We start from the raw sequence: 23,242 nt of genomic DNA, 5'->3' as shown, positions 1-23,242 counted from the left end.
CCAGCTCCGGTCACCGCTGGCCGATACAGCAAAATTTCTTCACCTGCAGAGAGGAAGGACACCGCAAAAGCTACAGGAAGCACAGGGTGAGCGGTACATAGTACCTGACATCTTCTCCCCCTTATCTGCTTACCTATATTTGCAACTGCTGGAGCCTCCTCTGTCTGTCCCACCACGGGACGCAGTACATCCTGCAGCTTTCCTGCTCTGCTGTATCCAGCGCGGTCGCAGCACCGCTCACAGGTTGAACTTGATGGTCGTATGTCTTTTTTCAACCATACTAACTATGTAACTATGTAACAGCTATACTACTACAGGCTTGTATCCTTCTCATATCACAGCCGCAATATTGCTATATCGGATACATTGTTTCTACGGGACGAGATTGTCCCCACGGTCGCAGTACCGCTATCTCCATAACTTTGTTTCACTTTACCATTGATTGTTTCTTTCACCTTTGCATTGGAGACACTGCATAAGTACGGTCGCAGTACCGTGGATAACTTACTAACTTCTTTTCGGTCGCAGCACCGATACTGTGCATTGGCCAATTGGGTACATGGTCCAGTGGGACATACTGGACAATATACGTGAATATCAACATCAGTTACTTGAGAAGCAGAGCTTCTGTCCTAGGGCCCAGCACTTGGTATTATCAGTGTAGTGCTATATATATATATATATATATATATATATATATATATATATATATATATATATATATATATATATATATTATATATATATATATATATATATATATATATATATATATATATATATATTAATTTGTTGTTTTTTATTGATTATTATTATTATTTTTTTGTGTATTGGAAAACATAAGTGCTAGGGCCCAGCACTTTTTCCCATATATTGTATGTCATTTTATAACAAATAAATTGTTTAAGCATCCAAGTACAAACGATTCCACTTTTCCTTCTTTCTCTCTCCTTCTTTCTCTTTGTCCTCTTCACATTCACCCATCACACCTAACCTCTATCACAGCTACACTAACATACACGCCTCAGCCATACACACATCATACACACACACTCACACACACTGTCATACATTTTCAACGCATCTCATACACCGCCATACACTCTAGTACATTCATTACCATACATATCACATTCACAATATATAATACTCTACCATAACCATCATCCCATATGTACAGACACTCCACCACCCAATCTCACCAGAACATCACTATAGTAATCCCTAAAGACCTAGAGAACCAGTCACCTTTTTTCCTTTCTCGTACTAATTGCCATTTCATTTGGGTATATAGGAGAGTATACCTTGACTGAAGTTCTCGGTCACCACAAACAGATTGAGTATCTATTTTTTCTTTGTTTTAGTTGCTGCATTATGTGGATATTTTGGGTTAAAAAAATGCTCTATACTTCTTACCACTAGGGACTGTCCCTGCAGCTATTACTCCAGAAAAAAATGCAAAAATTGGGGGTAGGATAATCAGGGCTCTGTGCAGGCTACCAGCTTGTCAGCCTGCTGTGTGAGCCGGGCATGTTGCAGATCCTCTGCTGTGTGAGCTCTAAGGAGTGAGATGTGAGAGCAAGCATTATTTTATGTGGGAATGCCCCCTGCTCAGTGTACTGCATGCAGTGTGAGCAACCAAGCCAAGGGAATTAGGATCCATAAAAGGATGAAAACAATGATTTAACCAAAAAGACAGGATCTGTACCAGGTAAAGAGTAAGCTTGGAGCATTTTTTGAGCATCTCCTGTCAGGTACACTTTAAAGTTTCCTTCAGAAAGTAGCTATCCTCCAGAAGAAACATATCTTGCTCCCTTGCACCCTAAGTTGGAGATAGTGTCTCTGTAAGTCCATGGTCTAACTCTTTAAGTGCAAATTAACCCATAATCGACAGTCTTGTTTAAAGGCTCTTAAAAAGAGGTCAAGCATTGAATTGCAGGGGTACTTCTTCCAATTGGTGGTGCAAGAAAGCAAGATCTCTACCAGAAGAGCTACTTTGCAGATGTATTTCTTAGTGGAGCATTTAATATACCATACATATAAGTCTTCAAACACCAGTTATATTTTCTCTTCAAGGATAAAAATTTACTCATAACTTATTTGATAAAATATTAGTATATTATCTTAAAGCGGTAATTTGGTGGAAAACTTTTTCTTTTTTTTTTTAAATCAACTGGTGCCAGAAAGTTAAACAGATTTGTAAATGAATCTGATATATGTAAATAATACTGGTGCAAACAATGGCACCTCAATACGGCAGCCCTGAAACACAAAGGTGAGTATTGGCTAATGCTCACATATTATATATAGCTATTTGTAAAAAACCTGTGTATCGGTGCACAAATATGAGGATAGATGGAAAAATGCAGTGGTACTTACTGAGGATATTATGTTATAATCGCAAGGATGGATATTGGTATATGATGGGAATTCCTGGTCAGTTGTAAGGATCCCTCCCAAGGGGGAATAGTGGAATTATTCAGATATTGTACCTGTTACAACAATTTAGGTGTATAATATAACAGTTAGATTGATAATAGTATAATGTCAATACCATAGGAGTTAAATTTAATTAAGCAGACAGGCAACTCACTTATTATAATGTTTGTCAAACCTCCAGGTGTACATGTATTTCACTTGTTTTTCTCAATATGTACTCTTTGCAGCGGTGATCTGTCACTCTAAGGTAAGATGCTGTGTATCAATGTTAGTTTCACTTTAGATACACTGTGTTCCAATGTGATACTTATGTTGCGATCCACTTACTGGCGATCGTGCTACAATGTATAAATAATACTGTCACTTTCAGGGCAATGTGCTTTGTAGTCTATTTCTTATTATGCACTCTATGGTATTCAAATGAACTGTGTACCGCTCTATATAGTCGGGCCACTGCTGAGATGCATGCTGCTCAAGCAGCTTGTCAATGCATACTCCACACTGAGGGCTTGATATACTGGGTACCTCTTTCATCCAACGCTGTTTGAGTCCCAGAACTTCCAGCGATGTCAGCGTCTTGCCGCCAGGAGAACTCAGGGTCCAATGATGTCGCGGGTCAGTAAGAAGGAGACTACGAAAGTCCGGGTGGTAGCGGGTATATGCACCGGGAGAACTGCTCCGGCCGGTAGCGTCTCACCGGTGCTACCTCGCTACTAATTGTCCAAGGGTTAACTGGAACCTGTAGGCTGCTCGTGACATCCAAGGGTTAACTGGAACCTGTAGGCTGCTCCAGTTAACCCTTGGACAATTAGTAGCGCGGTAGCAGTTCTCCCAATGCATATACCCGCTACCACCTGGACTTCCGTAGTCTCCTTCTTACTGACCCGCGACATCATTGGACCCTGAGTTCTCCTGGCGACCCTGGAGGTGTGACAAACATTATAATTAGTGAGTTGCCTGTCTGCTCCTATCTTTAACTCCTATGGTATTGACATTATACTATTATCAATCTAACTGTTACATTATACATCTAAATTGTTGTAACAGGTACAATATCTGAATAATTCCACTATTCCTTACAACTGACCAGGAATCCCCATCATATACCAATATCCATCCTTGTGATTATAACATAATATCCTCAGTAAGTACCACTGCATTTTTCCATCTATCCTCATACTTTTGCGCCGATACACAGGTTTTTTTTTACAAATAGATTTGTAAATTACTTATATTAAATTTTTGTTTTAATCCTTACAGTACTTATTATCTGCTGAATACTACAGAGGAAATTCTTTTCTTTTTGGAACACAGAGCTCTCTGATGACATCTCTGTCCATTTTAGGAACTGTCCAGAGCAGCATATGATTGCTATTGGGATTTTCTCCTTCTCTGGAAAGTTCTTAAAATGGACAGAGATGTCAGCAGAGAGCACTGTGCTCGTGATGTCAGCAGAGAGCTGTGTGTTCCAAAAAAAATAATAATTCTTCTTTAGTATTCAGCACCTAATAAGTACTGGAAGGATTAAGATGTTTTTAATAGAAGTAATTTACAAATCTGTTTAACTTTCTGGCACCAGTTGATTTATAAAAAAAATAAATAAAAATAAAAATAAAAAGTTTTCCACTGGAGAACCTCTTTAATAATATTCTGCTAATAAATTGTTGTCATTGATGGTGTTCGTGTATCCTCATATAAACCCCTCAGCAGGAACTGCATTAGTTCAAGTATTTTTATTTTATTTTTTGCCAGAGACAAGATCCAGTGAGCTTTGATGCAAACTTTGAAGATTTATCACGGAATGTTCTGAATATCAGATATACACTTCTGCCATACTTATACACCTTGCTATTTGATGCTCACACCACAGGTTCAACTGTGGTGAGACCACTGCTGCATGAGTAAGTAGATAAATTTTATGGAATTAATAAGCTTTTCTAACATGTTATATTCTATTCTCCAAGATCAAAGCTAAGTTCTTTGAGACTGAAAATGAGCTCATACTTGCATCATGCAAGTATGATATTTAACCTTGTATTTATCATGCTATCAGCTTACCTGGCTTGAGGATTGTCAGGTTCAAATAGTTTAATGAGTCACAGTTTCCATATTTAACTTAAAGTTATTATTATTTTATTGTATTTATTGTTATTTTTTATAAATGTATAAAACTGCATTTCTTATTACAGTAGTTGTAAAACCTAGATTATTTGCGTTGGGCTGTCAAGTTTTCCAGAGCTCAATTTCACCACATTTTATGTGGAAACATTAGTAAATATGTTGGGTTTCTTCTAAACTGTTGGGAACTTGCCCATTTTGTCAGGACTGTGCCCTTTTCCTTGGAGGTCACACCCCTTTTTGGATTTTTTGTGGAAAATTGGAGGGTTTTGAGAAGCATTGGATTTATTTGGGTGCAGACTGTCACAAATGGTGTCACATGCAGTGTGCAAAACAATATGGGCGCACAACCTGAGGAAAAACTGTCGGAAAAAACGTTAGTAAATCAGGGCCAATGTGTTGACTAATAGGACTTCAGAGAGGCTTACTTATAACTTCTGTAGAGGTTGTAATGGCCACCAGGTTGGCTGCAGTTGAGATTTTAACAATTTGATGGAAAAGGACAACTTTAGTGATATTCTAATAAAATATTCTGTATAATGAAGAAGACCATTCTAACGTTTCACGAGTAAATAGTCACTGAATCACAATACATTAAATTATATCTATAGTTAAAATATAGCTATGTGACAGATTTTTTGCCAGTATAATAATATATAATATAATAATTGCATCTGTTTGTTGTTCCATTTTTTAAAGATTTATTAATGATAAGAACACTTGGGATGTCTATGAACAATTCCTGTGGGGAGCTGCATTCATGATCAGCCCTGTAGTTAGAGAAGTAAGTAATATCTAAATTCATCATAGTGACTTAAACACATTTCCACTTTTACCTTCAATTTTACCTTCCAACTGATTCAAGGAACAACACCAGAATCTGTGTCATAATGTGTGTCAGTACTCAGTTGGACATCACAAAAAAACATGTTTTCAGCCAATGTTTGAATTCATTGATAGTAAAATGAAAAGATTGAAAAATGTGAAGAATTAAAAGCCTCTTTACTTATGGTCGCAATGTTGGCACTGTTGAGTGCATTACTGTGTGTCAACAACTATGGATGTTTGACCTTGATTTACATTTAAATAACATGGAATGTCATGTTAAAAGATCATAATATATGATTATACCGATGTGGCAATGTACACACACTATAAGCATCTGAAAGCATCCTGTAGAGGGTTGTCTACTTTGGACAAGTTCTGTTCAAGAGACAGGTCCGTTTTTTTTATTTTATTTATTTTTTTATATCATAAGGCACTGATCTCAAACTGTGGCCCTCCCGATGTTGTACAACTTCAACTCCCAGCATACTCGGACAGCCGTTGGCTGTCTGGTGGACCACAGTTTTAGACTACTGTCGTAAGGGATCTAACTGTTAGGTTGCTGGGTAACCCTGCATGAGCTAATGCATTACACAGCGGCCATTAAACTCAGTGGTAACCTGTGTAATGCAGGCTTGTGGTGGGTCCTCTGGAGAGACAAATGAAAAATCTTTCTAATCTAAATAAAAGAGGGTGTTCCAAAGAGGGGGTCCTCCTTTATTAGGACCATTAATCCTGAAGAGTATTTTGATAAGGGCTTCCTAAACTGGGCAAGCCCTTTTAAGATTCCTCTGCGCATTTATGTGTATCTTTATGGAATAGATTCAAGAATACAGTGAGATATCTGTATGCCTAGTGAGAACATTATTTAACTGGTTAATGACTAAGGACGTGTATACATGTCCTTGTGCCATTAATGGTGTATGGCGCGGGCTCCTGACTCGGGCCCATACCATATTGGTCAGCCCCTAGCTGATTCTTGTATCAGGTCAGGTGATAATAGCCAACATTTGCCAATCGCCACGGCCGGTTATTAACCCTTTAATAAGGGTCAAAGCTGACAGTCGCATCTAAGGGGACCTTTAAATAGTCCCAGGTGGTCCAGTGGGGTGGAATGCCCCCTCCCCATAGCCCAAATGTGGGGGGGGGGGAGGTCCATCCACTCTCTTCCTCTGCCAACCAGGCTTTATCAATTGAGTGCAGAGAACACAGATCAATGAAGTTGTATGGGACCTCCTAAAAGAGGTTTAAAAAACACACATTAACCCTTTCCTTATTAAAACACCCTTTTCCCAAATTCCCTATAAAAAATATTAAAACATAATAAAAATAAACATATGAGCTATCTTCACGTGCGTAAAGGTTCAAACTATTAAAATATTATGATAATTAAACCACACATTCAATGGCTTATACGTAAAAATATAACAAAGTCCAAAATTGCGTGTTTTTGGTCACTTTCTATACTTAAAAAAATGTATAAAAACCGATAAAAAGTCCAATCAAAACAAAAATTATACCAATCAAAACTTCAGATCATGGTACGAAAAATGAGCCCTCATATCACCCGTATATGGAAATATAAAAAAAGTTATAGGGGTTAGAATCTACAAATTTCCTTACATAATGTTATAATTTTTTAACAGAAGTAAAACAAAATCAAACCTATATAAGTTTGGTTTAATCATATGTACCTACAGAATAAAGATAAGGTGTAATTTTTACCTAAAAGTGCACTACATCAAAATTAAAGCCCCCAAAATTTACAAAATGACAATTTTTTTTTCAATTTATGTCCACAAATATTTTTTTCTGGTTTTGCTGTAGATTTTGTGCTAAAATTATTGATGTCATTGCAAAGTAAAATTGGTTGCGCAAAAAACAAGCCCTCCTATGGGTCTGTAGGTGGAATTGAAAGCGTTATGATTTTTAGAAGGTGAGAAGGAAAAAACAAAAGTTCAAAAATGAAAAAACCGTGGGGTCCTAAAGGGGTTAATGACCTACATGTTAAGGCATTTTTTTTCACAAAAAAAAGCAAACAGTAAAACACTGTGGGCGACATGCGTATTTTTTTTTGTCCTAAAAACATGTGGCATCCAGATGTTAGCTGGTAGTAAACAAAGGGGAAATGCCATACCTGCAATGCTTATTTTGCAGTGTTTTTCTCCCTTAAAGGGATACTCCCGTGGAAAGTTGCCAGAAAGTTAAACATATTTGTAAATTACTTCTTCATCCTTCCAGTACTTTTTAAGGGCTATATACTAGAGAGGAAATGCTTTACTTTTTAAATGTCTCTGATGTCATGACCACAGTGCTCTCTGCTGTCCTCTGCTATCCATTTTAGGAACTGTCCAGAGCAGCATATGCTTGCTATGGGGATTTTCTCCTGCTCTGGACCTGCTCTGGACAGTTACTAAAATGAAGAGCAGAGAGCACTGTGGTCATGACATCAGAGAAATCTAAAAAATAAAGCATTTCCTCTGTAGTATATAGCCCATAAAAAGTACTGGAAGGATTAAGATTTTTTTATAGAAGTAATTTACAAATCTGTTTAACTTTCTGGCACCAGTTGATTTAAAAAAAAAAAAAAAAAAAGGTTTCCACGGGAGTACCCCTGTAAGTTCCACTTTTTGGGTCAGCGTAAATGTTACCAAATCACAGCATGCTGCAGCTTTTTTATTTTTACAACTACTTAGTGTTTTCCCTCCTTCCCTCCAGATCTCTATTGGTTAAAAAAAGGCATTAAAAAGAAATTTGCATATGTGTGTGTACATTTTTTCTATTTTTTTTTTTCTTTCTTGAAATATCTTTGGAATTTTTCATTTTAAATCCATAAATGATGTAATCAAATAATCACATGACTTATAATGAGAAAAACAAATTAGCATATATATATATATATATATATATATATATATATATATATATATATATATATTTGTTAATTAGTTTTTTGTGATGTTTTTTTCCCCAGAAAACCTCACATTACTTCTGAATCTCTCTAATGCATATTATATTTGATTGTAGAAAGAAACAACCGTGAACGTCTATTTTCCAAACACAGTTTGGTATGACTATCACACAGTAAGTACTATACCATTTACATACTTACATCTATTACAGGGACGCATGGCAAAAATATCACTGATTTATTTTGGCAACAGTGTAACTTGTCCAAGGCTATGTCTAATGGTTACAGGAACAGAGAAAAGACAGAAGCCACACTCAGAAGGATGGTCTTTATTGCATTCCGGTCATGCTGACTATTCCCATTTCGGCTAGAGGAAGTGCGCTTGGTCGCACGAAACAACTTGCTCCGGGTCCCCGTCCTACACTCACCTCCCCCGCCTCTTGTCATCGTCAGCATGACCGGAATGCAATAAAGACCATCCTGGTGAGTGTGGCTTCTGTCTTTTCTCTGTTCCTATATCCATTATCTGCTTGGCTACACACCTTCGCTGTAGGCTTTACGTGGAGTCCTGTCCTGTGTGTCGCCGCACGCCACTTTCAGCTGCCTAGTTCCCTATGTGCCGGCGCTTTACCCCTTCCCTGTCTACTGCTTTGCTATGTCTAATAGTGCAGCTCAGCACCATTACAGTAAATACCAGGCAAACTTTCATGCCTTTTCCACACTATAAATATATCTATCTATCTATCTATCTATCTATCTATCTATCTATATATATATATATATATATATATATATATATATATATATATATTGCATAAGTTGGATTGAACATACATGTGGTTATCTTTGTTCCAGGATTACAAAACACCATAAATCTTGTAGACTTTTAGGGATAGGACAATGAAATCATAATCTGATAGTAACTAAAATTAAAAAGTTAAATGGGCACTGTCAGATCTAAAAACATTTTATATGATGTCACAGATGAAAATTAAAGACCTTTTGCAATATGGTTGTTGAAATTTTTTTGAATATTTAAACAAAACGGCTCCTGAAAAATCCATTAGGGGGTCTTCATACCTAGTGGGACACTAACCAGTCCTGCAGCAGCATCAGCTTGTCCATGAGTAATGGACAAGAGATAACTCATGGACAAGGCTGCAGGAGCAGACACATCAATCACCTCATGAACATGATCAGGATAAGATAGTGAGTAACATATTATTATCATTTTTTTTTTGTTTGGGATCTGACAGGTATGCTTTAAAGTTTGCTTATTTAATTCTATTATGTTATTATCATTATTAACATATTTGTTGATAATCAACCATGTGTTCTTATTTTTCTCTCAGGGTGTCATAGTAGAACAACCAGGTAGCAGTAAAAATCTTTCTGCACCACTAGAACATATTAACCTTCATGTAAGAGGTGGCTACATTTTACCACAGCAAGCTCCTGCTTTCAATACACATCAAAGGTAAAAACAGACAATATTTAGTAATGTCAAATAATATATCATAATTGGATTTTAAAGTGGTTATCCAGGAAAAAAAAAGTATATACCAACTGGCTCCAATATGTTAAACAGATTTGTAAATTATTTCTATTAAAAAAATCGTAATCCTTTCAGTACTTATTAGCTGCTGAAGTTGAGTTGTTCTTTTCTTCCTAAGTGCTCTCTGATGACACTTGTCTCTTCTACTCTGTGCAGTTCCTGAGACAAGCAGATATGTCAGCAGAGAGCACTGCTGCCAGACAGAAAAGAACAACTTGACTTCAGCAGCTGATAATTATTGAAAGGATTAAGATTTTTAATAGAAGTAATTTAGAAATCTGTTTAACTTTCTGGAGCCAGTTGAAAAAAAAAGTTTTTTTCCTGGAATACCCCTTTAATCATTATCTGGAATGATGATAACTTTTTGCCACACACATTCTTTTATATACATCTTCCCTTTTTTTATTATGTACATAATTATAAGAGCAGTGTAGGAGAAAATGCAACAGTACTAATCACTGAGCCATCTTGCTGCCCCATTGTACATTGAGGGGGAGGAGGTGTGCTGGGATGAACACCTATTGCTAATGGCGGATCCAGTGTAATTTATAAACAGGTTTTTATTTTTATTGTATTCCTGCCTTTGAAATAATGAGAAGATGGCTGAAAACTTTCCTGTACAGAACAGGAAGTAATAAAAAACCAGGATGTTTATTAAAAGGCTTAGGCTATGTTCACACTGCACAAAAGTATCGCTGTATTACTGTATTTATCACTGTAATCAGCAAAAAGCAGACCATTTTTAATTAAGGCAGAAAAAAACTGCCAGAAAATCATGCATAAAAAAATAGTTATTTTTTACGCAGTGTGAACATAGCCTAAGTGGCTAGAACATAGCCTAAGTGGCTAGAGTGGTTTCAGATACATTTAAGACTAAATATTAAATAATGATTTATTGGCACCACAATTAAAATCTTAATTTTTTTAATTTTTATAAGCGATTTTTATTATTTCAAGATAAAGGTACACGTCGATTATCGATAAACTGTAAATACAAGACATAATATGATGATCAGGACAGAATAACAATATAACAATAAGTAGCCCTATCTAAAGTCCATCAGCTGAGGTGTGGGCTAACTCCAATGAGCTTCATGGAATATATAAATGTCCAGGAGTTGTACATAGTCCAATACGTAAAGATCCTCAATAATATAAAAGGAGCTTTGGAGAGGATTAATCAGAGATTAAAACCGGATTTACATTGCTGCAGGGACACTGAAATAAGAGAATCCTCCAAAGAGCAATATACCTTGAACAAGGTATATATATAGAAACAGGGTATAAATGTGCGTATGTATGCTAAAAGCTCTGGTAGCTCATTGGGAGAATGCAGCCCTACTATCCTACCAATTAGGGCTCCGGTTGTAAACTGAAAAGTATGCACTCACTCAAAAACCAGTGACAAATAACAAAACCAAAGACAGCAAAACATACAGTTGACAGACATACACCACAACAGAAGAACAAACAAAAGGACAAACATAAAAGCCGCTACTACCTAGTTTCCCAACAGGAAGTCACAAAAGACATATCTTAAGGAGTGACGTGACGAATCGGATATCAATAAGGATACTACTCATGTCTGATCTCCAATGCTCCCAAGGTGCCTGAGAGTGTCACCAACGCATACCACTGTGTGCATTGACAGGGGCACATGACAGAAGCCAATTCTGTGATATCGTAATTACTCGTTAAGAATAGTTTAGTTTCAACTTGGCAAAAAAATGTCTTCACCATGCGCTCCTTGTGCTGTAAGATTATCTTCCTATCCAAGGTGAAAAGCTGTTTTAATGCCTCCGTAAGGTGTGGTATTAAAATCTTTATTATAACTATTTTTTTTTTTTTTTTTACTGTTTGTTTTGTAGTCGGCAAAATACATTAAAACTTCTTATTGCTTTGGATGCTCAAGAAAATGCCCATGGCCATCTTTTCTGGGATGATGGTAAAAGCATTGGTGAGTAGTCACATTTTGAAAGATTAACATTAAAGGGGTACTCCCGTAGAAAACTTTTTTTTTTTTTTTTTTAAATCAACTGGTGCCAGAAAGTTAAACAGATTTGTAAATTACTTCTATTAAAAAATCTTAATCCTTCCAGTACTTATCAGCTGCTGAATACTACAAAGGAAATGGTTTTAATTTTGGAACACAGAGCTGTCTGCTGACATCACGAGCACAGTGCTCTCTGCTGACATCTCTGTCCATTTTAAGAACTGTCCAGAGTATAAGAAAATCCCCATAGCAAACATATGCTACTCTGGACAGTTCCTAAAATGGACAGAGATGTCAGCAGAGAGCACTGTGGTCATGATGTCAGCAGAGAGCTCTGTGTTCCAAAATGAAAAGCATTTCCTCTGTAGTATTCAGCAGCTAATAAGTACTGGAAGGATTAAGATTTTTTAATAGAAGTAATTTACAAATCTTTTTAACTTTCTGGCACCAGTTGATTTAAAAAAAAAGAAAAAAAAATGTTTTCCATGGTAGTACCCCTTTAAAGCAAATCTGTCATCAGTGTCATTGATACTAACCTGTTGGTACAGGCTGGTAGTGCGGATGACACTGATGATAACGATACTTACCTATCCCAATTTGTGGTCCTGTTTTCCCATAATCTTCCTTGTTTAAAAAGCAGACTTGATGCACAGACGGATATCCAGGAGCACATCGATTGTCCCCACTGCTGCTTCCCTGCTTACAGTGGGGCTGAGTGAAAAAGCAGCAGCAGTAATGTCAGTGTGCTCCTGGAGCTCCACCTGTGCAACAGGCCTGCTGCCCAAACAAGGATGCTAACGGGAAAACTGGACCATAGATCCAGGATAGGTAAGTATGATTATCATCAGTGTTATTCACACTACACACCTGTAACAACAGGTTAGTGTGGGTGACACTAATGACAGATTCCTTTTAACACCGTTAAATAATCTCTTTTTTTTTTTTTTTTTAAAGAAAGCAAGTATGACCTAAAAATATACTGTAAAGTACAGACATGTTCTGACATCATGGCTGAACAGATCACAAAATGTTTGTCATGAGATGACTAGCTTAGAATAAAAAAAAAAAAAACAACAACACAATTTTACTATATTGTATCAAGATATATCTTGTAATAGTGTATTTTCTACAAGTGAAGGTGTCTGTTCCCTTGTTCTTCACTTGCATACGTGTGTCTGACCTGAGCCTGATATACTGACCCTGCTTCTGCCTCATCCTCTATACTTGCTTGATTCTCCTGTGTATAACCTCATGTTCTAAATGCTCCAACTCAGCTACAACAAGTCAGCTCTGCTTCATCACTCTGTTTCTGCACTAATACCATCTATAGTGTCAGCTCACCCCAGCTGCCTGTATCCCAGTGCTTAGTACAGGGCATTCTGGCCCATTTGGCCAGATAACACTTAGCAGGGACCACAGTTGTGGTATCGTCCTTATGTTTTCACTGCAGCAGAAATCCCTTTTCCGCATCTTGGAGGGATAAAGAATAAAAACCAGGGAAACACTTAGACTCTGCTTCCAAGTTTGGCCACGCACTACACCCCCCCCCCCTCCATTCATGTCTATGGGAGGGGGCGTGAAGGCCAGAATACCCCTTTAAGGAAATCATGAGAAGAATCAGTATATTGTATATTATTTGAATACATATAAATAACATTTTTTTTTTAAGTAAGTATTTATTAAAGGGGTACTCCAGTGGAAAACGTTTAATTATTATTATTTTTTTTTTTTATAAATCAACTGGTGCCAGAAAGTTAAACAGATTTTTAAATTACTTCTATGAAAAAAAAATCTTAATCCTTCTAGTACTTATTAGCTGCTGAATACTACAGAGGAAATTATTTTACTTTTGGAACACATTTTAGGAACTGTCCAGAGCAGCATATGTTTTCTATGGGGATTTTTTCCTACTCTGTCCAGAGTAGGAGAAAATCCCCATAGCAAACATATGCTACTCTGAATTGTTCCTAAAATGGACAGAGATGTCAGCAGAGAGCGCTGTGCTTGTGATGTCAGCAGAGAGCTCTGTGTTCCAAAAAGAGAAGAATTTCCTATGTAGTATTCAGCAGATAAAAAGTACTGGAAGGATTACGATTTTTTAATAGAAGTAATTTACAAATCTGTTTAACTTTCTGTCACCAGTTGATTTAAAAAAAAGTTTTCCACTGGAGTACCCCTATGAAACACAGAAACTATAAATAAAACAATTAGGGGGGAGGGCCCTCTAGGACATAAAATGCACACGAAGAGCCTTCAGTAAGTGTAAATAAACAGAAGCATACATCTGGTTGTTAACCCCTTAAGGACCAAGCCCATTTTGACCTTAACCACTTAAGGACCAGGCCCATTTTGGCCTTAAGGACCAGACCAATTTTATTTTTGAATTTTAGTTTTTTCCTCCTCACCTTCTAAAATCATAACTCTTTTATATTTTCATCCACAGACCCATATGAGGGCTTGTTTTTTGCGTCACCAATTGTACTTTGTAATTACATCACTTATTTTACCATAAAATGTATGGTGCAACCAAACAAGTATTATTTATGTGGGAAAATTGAAAAGAAGACCGCAATTTGGCAAATTTTGGAAGGTTTTGTTTTCATGCTGTACACTTTCTGGTAAAAATGACATGTTTTCTTTATTCTGTGGGTCAATACGATTAAAATGATACCCATGTTATAGGCTTTTCTATAATTGTAGATTTTATTTTTGCGTTTTCATTTTTTCCTCCTCACCTTCTAAAATCCATATAAAACTCTTTTATATTTCCATGTACAGACCCATATAAGGGCTTGTTTTCTGCTTGACCAATTGTACTTTGTAATGAAACTTCTAATTTTACCAAAATTTACGGCAAACTTAAAGAATTCGTTTTTTAGGGAGGAAAACCATTTAAAAAGTCTAAAAGAAAATGTTTTTATAAATTATAAAGTATAAATCAGACCTGATGTGATCTACATTTTTGACATGCCTGGACAATATGTTAAAATGTTTCAAAATGACAATAGCAATTTTAAAGGTTTATTTTCTTTCTGTGAATTATGGCAGCACATAAACATTTGTATTTCTGCCTTTACTGGGCAAATTTCTACTGCACAGGATAAGGGATTGACTGTACTGTATTTTCTTTTTAGACTCAATTGACCATGGGGTTTATACTATGTATGAATTCAATGCTACGTTTGTAAGTATATGTAGTAGTTTGTAAAGATTTATTTAAAAAAAAATAATTTAATGCTTATCATATACAGTCTCCATATACAAATACATGACATAAGGCCCAGCCATGTTTAAATCAAATATCTACGGTGATTGTAACTTATGGGGGTATTATTAATAAATATATGATGGTGCGTAGACATCTTAACACATTTCTACAATACAATTAATAATATAAATGTATGCAAGTGACATGCCATTTATTTACATGACAATAAAAAAATATGTCCTTTTTTTACTGTGCTTTGTTATACGCAAAGACTACACATTTTAATGTTTATAACAACAAACAAGCATAAAAAATAGAAGGATAATTAACATCTTGTTTTTTACAATTGTGACATAAACTGCTGTAAGTTAAAGGGGTTATCCAGGAACAGAAAAACAGCAAACAACAGCACCACTTCTGTCCTCAGGTTGTGTGTGGTATTACAATTTGACTTCAGTCACTTTAATGGAACTGAGCTCCAAGCTGCAATACCTGAGGTCAGGTGTGGTGCTGTTTTTTGAAGACATCAGCTCTGTTTTTTTTAATCCTTAATAACCCTTTTAATCATCACTTAAACAATTCCTCCACTATTCCCAGGATAAGTGTTTTTTTCAAGGAGGGCCAGACTGCTGGGACCCACTGTGATCTCCAGAATGGGGCCTAGCTCTCTCTGCTGCATGAAAGGGGTGTTTTGCCATGTGCTCTATGCATTGTCTATGGGAGCACTGAAGATACCACAGTACAGCACTCTGATATTTCTGGTGCTTCCATTGACAATGCATACAACATGCTACATGCATCAGGGAAACCCAGGCCCTATTCTGAACCCCCTTGCAATTAAACACTTATTCCCTATCCTAAGTGCTGGAATACCCTTTTAAAATCAAAAGAAGAAAATGTATTGGAAGTGTTTAATTTAGAGTGCATATTTATATTCAGTTTTGTGAGTAATGTAGGTTTATTTAAGAAACTTACTTTTATTAGAAAACTACAGTAAATATGTCTGTGGAGCGGTCCACCAAACATAGGCTTAAAGGGGTACTCCCACCCTATCCAAAGGATAGGGGATAAGATGTCTGATCTCGGGGGTCCCGCCGCTGGGGACCCCCGCAGTATTGCATGCGGCACCCACCTGTTTTTTGTCCAGAAGCGCTGGAGGGCCTGAGTCGCGACTATGGGAACCCAAGTCCGTGACGTCAGGACTCCGCCCCCGTATGACGTCACGCCCGTCCCCTCAATGCAAGTCTATGGGAGGGGGCGTGATGGTCGTCATGCCCCCTCCCATAGATTTGCATTGAGGGGACGGGCGTGACATCACATGGGGGCGGAGTCCTGACGTTACGGACTTCCATTCCCGTAGTCGCGACTCAGACCTTCCAGCGCTTCTGGACAAAAAACAGGTGGGAGCCGCATGCAATACTGCGGGGGTCACCACCGGCGGGACCCCCAAGATCAGACATCCTATCTCCTATCCCTTGGATAGGGGATAAGATGTCTAGGGTGGGAGTACCCCTTTAAGATATGTGCAAGCGTAGGTCTGTATTGGCTCTGTTTGAACATCTTCCCAGCACATGCATTGTGAATTATCCATGCATGGTATGACTCTGCCTTATGTATAAAGTTATAGGGAGAGATTCATCAAAAACTGTGCAAAGGAATAGTGGTGCAGTGGCCCATAGCAACCAATCCGATTGCTTCTTTCTTTTCTCAGAGGCAATCTGATTGGTTGATATGGGTAACTAGTCTACTCTTCCTCTACACAGGTTTTGATAAATCTCCCCTGGAGAACAAAAATCTGCCTTGTTTTGTATCTGATATTTAGCTGTACATTTATTTTTGTTTACTTTCTTATTTTAGAAAGCCATAACCTTAAAAGTCACACACGGTAACTACACAGACCCAAATAATCTAATATTTGATGAAATTAAAATCCTTGGACTACCAAACAACATTTTCAGGCTTGATGTGTTAAAAGATGGTGTGGCACAATCTTCTCCACATAAATTAAGTTATAACTCAAGTACCAAGGTAATAATAAATTCTATTACAATATATGCAAACATATGGAATCCAGTTTCTTATCTGCTAGCATGGTGATTTGGTCACCTAAAATGTAATTTTGCTCAGTTAACGTGACTGTACAAAGAAATGTTATTTACACCTGTATACCTGAATTTCAAAATGCATAGTCACATTGAATTTACCAGAAGATAACCCCTAAATACAACTTATGTTCTCTTCACAGGTTGCTCATATCACTGACCTTAATCTAGTGTTTGGAGAATCATATACCCTTGAAATCAATAATGATTTGTATAGGTTCGAGTGTTATCCTGAAGGAGGTGTTACTGAAGAAAATTGTGAAAAACGTGGATGCCTTTATGTTGTATGTATTTAGATAAGCCCTTATAAAAAAGGAAAAATAAGGAGCACATTTTAAATTTCATACTAAACTCATATCACATTTGGTGCTTACATGTGGGAAGATCTATTTAATTATTTGGTAAGGTGTATGCAACTGTATGCTAATGTGGATGGATATATCTCCAGTAGGCTTGCATTGAGGGGCGGAGCGTGACATCACATGAGGCGTGACGTCACATGCTGCCGGCCCGTGGTCGCCTGTAATCAGACCTGGAGCGAACACGCTCCGGGGACTGATTACAAACGGGGTGCCGCGTGCATGATCCCGGGGGTCCCCAGCGGCGGGACTCCCTCGATCAGGCTTCTTATCCCCTATCCTTTGGATAGGGGAAAACATGTGTAAGCACCGGAGAACCCCTTTAAGTAATACAGAGGTTTTACCAGCAAAATGTCTATTCTCATTGGTCAGATCTGAACTGTCTGCAGCATTGTATGTTGTGTATGGTTACAATTGTGTAGAAAATACCATTGTATGTTGAAAATATTGTAACCTGAGGCCACTGTAAGTTGAAAGACCAATATGTACAATATGTCAGAAGATTGTCATAGTTTATATGCCAACAGTACATCATCAGTATAAGTTTCTGTCACGATCACACCCTATCGGTCCAGCTAAGATGCTAGAGAGAGTGTGATGGTGCAAGGGTTAAAGCCACCAGACCTCTGGGTATCCACTACAAGTCCCAGCAACTAACCAAATAAACCCTTAGATAAACGTGTTTTACCAGAGCTGCCTTCAGAAAGGTGAGCTCATATATTTAGAGATCAAAGACCAGAGCTGATTAATTAAACATTTAATCTGATAAAAGGTATCACAGTGCTAAATATATAAAAATACAGGAACAAATGACATACAGTTACAAAAATGTATAAAAGAGTTTAGCAAGGCAAGTTCTGAAAACAAAAGATGAAGTTCTTACAGCATGATGGTATAGCAGTCCATGAGAGTGAGTTCCAGCTGCTCTTAGGTTGGTCTTGTCAGCTTGTTGCACAGCATTGAACACCCAACTTTGAGTCTAGCATTGTTTTAAATATCATATCTGCTTTCTTGGGAGGGAGACTCCATTCCCCGCTCCCCTCTGATCCCACCAGGGGGGCATCTCTGTTCCTGGCCCTCTTATCTGGTTGATTATATGATGGAACCAGAGTGCCCCTCACATCCGGCTGCTTCGAAAGAGCCTCTGACTTCAAAGGAGATACAAACAAACAGCCAGACCCCCAATAAAATGCAATACACAAACCCACAGTCTGAATGACCTCTCACCTCCAAGTCTTAGGTTATACACAGATACAATAAAAACACATGCATGTTTCCATAATCAGGCCTTGGGCCTGACAGTTTCCCTTATCACCTTTATTTTACTAGAAAGAATATAACTTCAGTACTCTACCACCTCCTATTAACTCTTGCTCTTGCTAACAAAGCACATCTTTGTAACACATGGACAAACCATTGATTTTAATGGGTACCATGTCATACCTTAGTATTTCCATAACAAAGTTAAGGAAGGTATTCTATGATACTTTTGTGCCTGCTTTCCCTAGCTGGTTTTAGATTTCCAAACACATGAGCTCCTTATTGGGTCTTTTATAAGAGAATTTCAATTTCTGGTGTGCTTGTAATATGGCTTACAGTTATAGAGCATTTTTGGAATCCCTCCACCTGGGTGTGAAGCGCATATTCATTTTTAAACATATATTTGTTTAAACATTTTATAGTTGTGCTCCCAGAAACCTTTGTAAATAATAAGAGTCTCTGGTTTTGTCCCTGGTCCCTGGCTACTCCGTATAGATAGTACTTGAGTGCAGACATTGAGTCCCCTATTACTATGGTAATTGCAAAGAGTCCTGAATGACTTCTTAGGATCAGCATCAGCCTTGTTTATTGCAATTAAAAAAATGCTATTGATGGTTTTTACTTCTTTGATTTAAAGTGTTACTGTCATTAGAAAGAAATTTGACATGTCAAACATACACGTCAAAAGTTGTTGATTGCATTGAGTATCACTCCTAAGACCTGTTGCGATCGTGAGTTATTACCCGGGGGAGTGGGCAACATTGTGCTCCTTTCCCTGGCCGGCCAAGAGATCCATACATTTGTTTGCATAGACTTTTATGCAGAGAAATGTGTGGATCTCTTGGCTGGCCAGGGAGGGAAGTACAATCTCGCCTGCTTCCCCAGGTTACAACTCGCGATCACTGTGGATCTCAGGAGTGAGATCTGATGTGATCAAAAACTTTTGAAATGTCTGACTCGCATGTCAAAAGTGGTTTATAATGACTGTAATGCTTTAAAAATCTGTTCACATAATATGTGCAAAAATATACAGTTAAACTAAAATATAGTAATAAAAATAAGACAGCTGATAAATATTTGATGTACTTTGCATTTTAAAGCATCGATACTCAACTGACCTGATCCCCTACTTCTCTTCACTTCCTGCTTTCTGTAGCATGTTGTCCTTGCAGGAACTGCCTCACCAGTCAATCAATGACTAAGGCACAACACCCCTATGGTCAGTTCTAGACTGAACAGGCAGTTCCTGTGGGGACAACACATCACAGGGACATGGAGCTATTGTCACTGAAGCAATTGGGTCCAGGGAAGATGAGTTTTCTCTCCTGAGCCAAATCTTTATAAAAATATTGTTGAAATAATATTTAAATCTAAATGTTGGATGATTATATTGATTGTATTTTTACTGTGATTTTCAGGAACCAAAAACTGTAAACCATCCATCCTGTGTCTATCCAAGTTCTTTTGGTTATAATGCCAACAATATACAAACCACTGGGACAGGAATAACAGCAGATCTTCACATTGCACAGACTTTTTCACGTTATGATGTCTCTCCTCCCATAAATGATCTTAAATTAACAGTCACGTTCCATGAAAATGAAATGCTTCAATTTAAGGTAGCATTTCTATTAGTTATCTTAATATACAGTATGTTGTAAGAATGTAAGAAAGCATATATGATGCAGGTAGGGTATATATTTGCATTAGTGATAAGTGACAGATGTAAAGGCCCTTTCCCGATTATTGGGCAAATGAGCTTTCCTAGGAACACTTGTTCTTGATAATTGGCTACTGTATGGGGGCGATCAACCGATGAACAAGCAAATGCTCATTTATCAGCTAATCGGATCTTTTGTGTGGCCATTTAAATCATAGTTATTGGCCGAACATGTCCCTGTTTAATGATGAATTTAATAGGCTGCAAGAATGATCTAGCAATTCATGTTGCCTGGCCACACAATTCATTGAGCCCTGTAAAGTGCTGATAACCAAGATCAGCAAACAGTAAACTAACCTTAAAGGAGATATGTCATGCAAAAAAAACGTATCCCCTATCTGCACAATAAGGGATACATTTTAGACTTTGGGGGATCCGACCGCTGGGGCCCCCTATATTCTCCTGTATGGAGCCCCAGGTCTCATGCCCCCTCCATATATTTCTACGGGAGTCCCATTTGGCAATCTTTGGCCTATAGAGATAAATGGAGCAGGCATGTTGGGGAGATCAAGGGGGGGGGGGGGGCAGTGGTCGGACCCCCTGCAATCTTAAACTGTAGATGATACTTCTCCTTTATTGCAACTTTGTCATAGTTCATAAATCATGTAGAAGGCTATGATTACACACAGTCAATTGTTCAATATTTTTAACCAAAACCAGGAGTGGACATTTTGCAGTATGATTTTTCTCTGTGTTGGTTCCACTACTGGTTTTGGTTTAAAATACTTAAGCAAAATACTATGCAACAAAATACAGGCAGTGCCTAAATAATTGGAAAAACATTTGCAGCATTTTTTTTTATATCAAATTTTCTTAATAAGCTTCACTTTCTAAATTTAATGTACCTTCCTCTATTGAATTGGCACCTGCAAATATTCAAAATTTCCCAAAGTCTCCAACAATTTAGAATCCAATCTCTGAACCAAGTAAGGGCTGGTTCACATTATGTTTTCTCCCATACGGGAGCGCATACGTCAGACGAGAGCTAAAACCTTGCGCTCCCGTATGTCTTTCTATGCGCTCCCGTATGTAATTCATTTCAATGAGCTGGCCGGAGTGAAACGTTCGGTCCGGTCGGCTAATTTTTGCGCTGTATGCTTTTTTTCCCCCGACCTAAAACTGTGGTCAACCACGGTTTTAGGTCCGGTTGTAAAAGCGCATACGGCGCAAAAATGAGCCGACTGGACCGAACGTTTCACTCCGGCCGGCTCATTGAAATGAATTACATATGGGAGCGCATAGAAAGACATACGAGAGCGCGAGGTTTTAGCTCCCCCCTGCCGTATGCACTCCCGTATGGGAGAAAACGTGATGTTAACCCAGCCTTACATTTTCTTCACTCTGAGTTTAGAAAAAAACGGAGGTAGCCACATGACTTTAGTACGCTTGCAAACTATCAGTTTTCATTGGAAGATGGTTCTATAAAAGAGGCATTTACATTTTAATAACTCATGTAATATCTGACAGAATTAGATCTGATTTTCCATATGTTTCAAAATGCTCCCTGCAAAGCAGTGTTAAAATGATGGAGTCTAGAATGATACACAACAGCAAATCCTTAAACCACCGGTTCAAGAACAGTCCAAAAATGTACCTTAAACATTGATTATTAGATAAACTAATGGATTGATGGCATTTATGAAATGTAAATATGTGTAAATATGTAAATATATGTAAAAGTAAATGTAAGTATTATAAGACCTATAAATTTGTATAGCAAGTATTACAGTACAATATATATATATATATATATATATATATATATATATATATATATATATATATAATAGTCTTACCACATCTTGACAATAATAAGGTATCCTTATTGGCGGGCCATCAAAGTTTCAAAGTGGATATTTATCAATACTAGTGATCCATGGGACATTTTCCCTCAGAAGAGTCCCTATTGCTTCTCAAGATGCATAACCTTAGAATAACTGCCCTGAGGGCATTCCCATCTGGAACCTGTCCTTCTGTAATAAATATACTAGATGCCTTAGCCATCCCTGTACATTTTACAATAGATTGGTGAGAAATCATCAGGGAAAGTGCTTATGAAAGAGAGGGAAAACACATTTATAAATGTATAACGAATATTAGTACTAGCAATAGAATACGCATGAACAAGTGTGTATGGCAGATTAAAAGTTAGCAGAGAACAATAAATCATTGGTAATCCATCAATAGTTGTAATCCAAAACTGTTGTAGCACATATCTGCTCCTAAATATTTTCCTGAAATTACTGTAAAACTGTGCCATAATTGAAACATTTCAATAGTTACCGTATATCTTTAAACCAAAGTTTTTTTTTATTATGTCTGGCATGTAATTAAGACGTTAGAAGATGTCTTCAATGGGAGCCTCTAATGGACGACCTCCATCAGTTTCTAGAATAAAGGAACCACTGTGCTCGTCAGATCTTTGAATTTATGAGCTGAGACAATGGGTTGTCCATTTTGCTGTAAAGGGCCCTCATCTTCCATAAAATGAAAAGAAACCTTTTGGCAACTATACACTCATGCAAATGAAGCAAGCTCTATTAGGTTTCACAACACACTTGGTTCATTGGTGATGATCACCTAATCGGTTAAACAGTGTCCAATTTTAGTTAAAGTATAGTGAAGTCCTATTTACTTTGCTAATTGTGCATTAATTCTAACAACTTGATCCAACTCCCAGAACATTTCAGTATCTTAACGCTGGAGCTGGCGCCAGGAGCTCGTGACATCATAACCCTGCCCCCTCATGACA

At 37.5% G+C, this 23,242-nt stretch overlaps 1 protein-coding gene across 5 annotated transcripts in view; it reads left to right on the top strand.

Annotated features, from left to right (window-relative positions):
• SI (sucrase-isomaltase) overlaps positions 1 to 23,242 on the top strand; it is a 223,092-nt gene that overhangs the window by 160,711 nt on the left and 39,139 nt on the right. For all 5 annotated transcript variants that reach the window (XM_056565086.1, XM_056565085.1, XM_056565087.1 and 2 more), the window contains 9 exons: positions 4,192 to 4,340; positions 5,257 to 5,341; positions 8,410 to 8,466; positions 9,646 to 9,770; positions 11,717 to 11,805; positions 14,976 to 15,025; positions 16,907 to 17,077; positions 17,295 to 17,435; positions 20,189 to 20,389. In XM_056565086.1, the coding sequence (XP_056421061.1) occupies positions 4,192 to 4,340; positions 5,257 to 5,341; positions 8,410 to 8,466; positions 9,646 to 9,770; positions 11,717 to 11,805; positions 14,976 to 15,025; positions 16,907 to 17,077; positions 17,295 to 17,435; positions 20,189 to 20,389 (1,068 nt within the window). The remainder of the gene's footprint in view (positions 1 to 4,191; positions 4,341 to 5,256; positions 5,342 to 8,409; positions 8,467 to 9,645; positions 9,771 to 11,716; positions 11,806 to 14,975; positions 15,026 to 16,906; positions 17,078 to 17,294; positions 17,436 to 20,188; positions 20,390 to 23,242) is intronic.

Source organism: Hyla sarda, chromosome 3 (genome assembly GCF_029499605.1).
Source record: "Hyla sarda isolate aHylSar1 chromosome 3, aHylSar1.hap1, whole genome shotgun sequence".
NCBI lineage: Eukaryota > Metazoa > Chordata > Amphibia > Anura > Hylidae > Hyla > Hyla sarda.
Note: the sequence above shows the minus strand (reverse complement) of the source record. Positions and strands in the feature narration are given on the sequence as shown.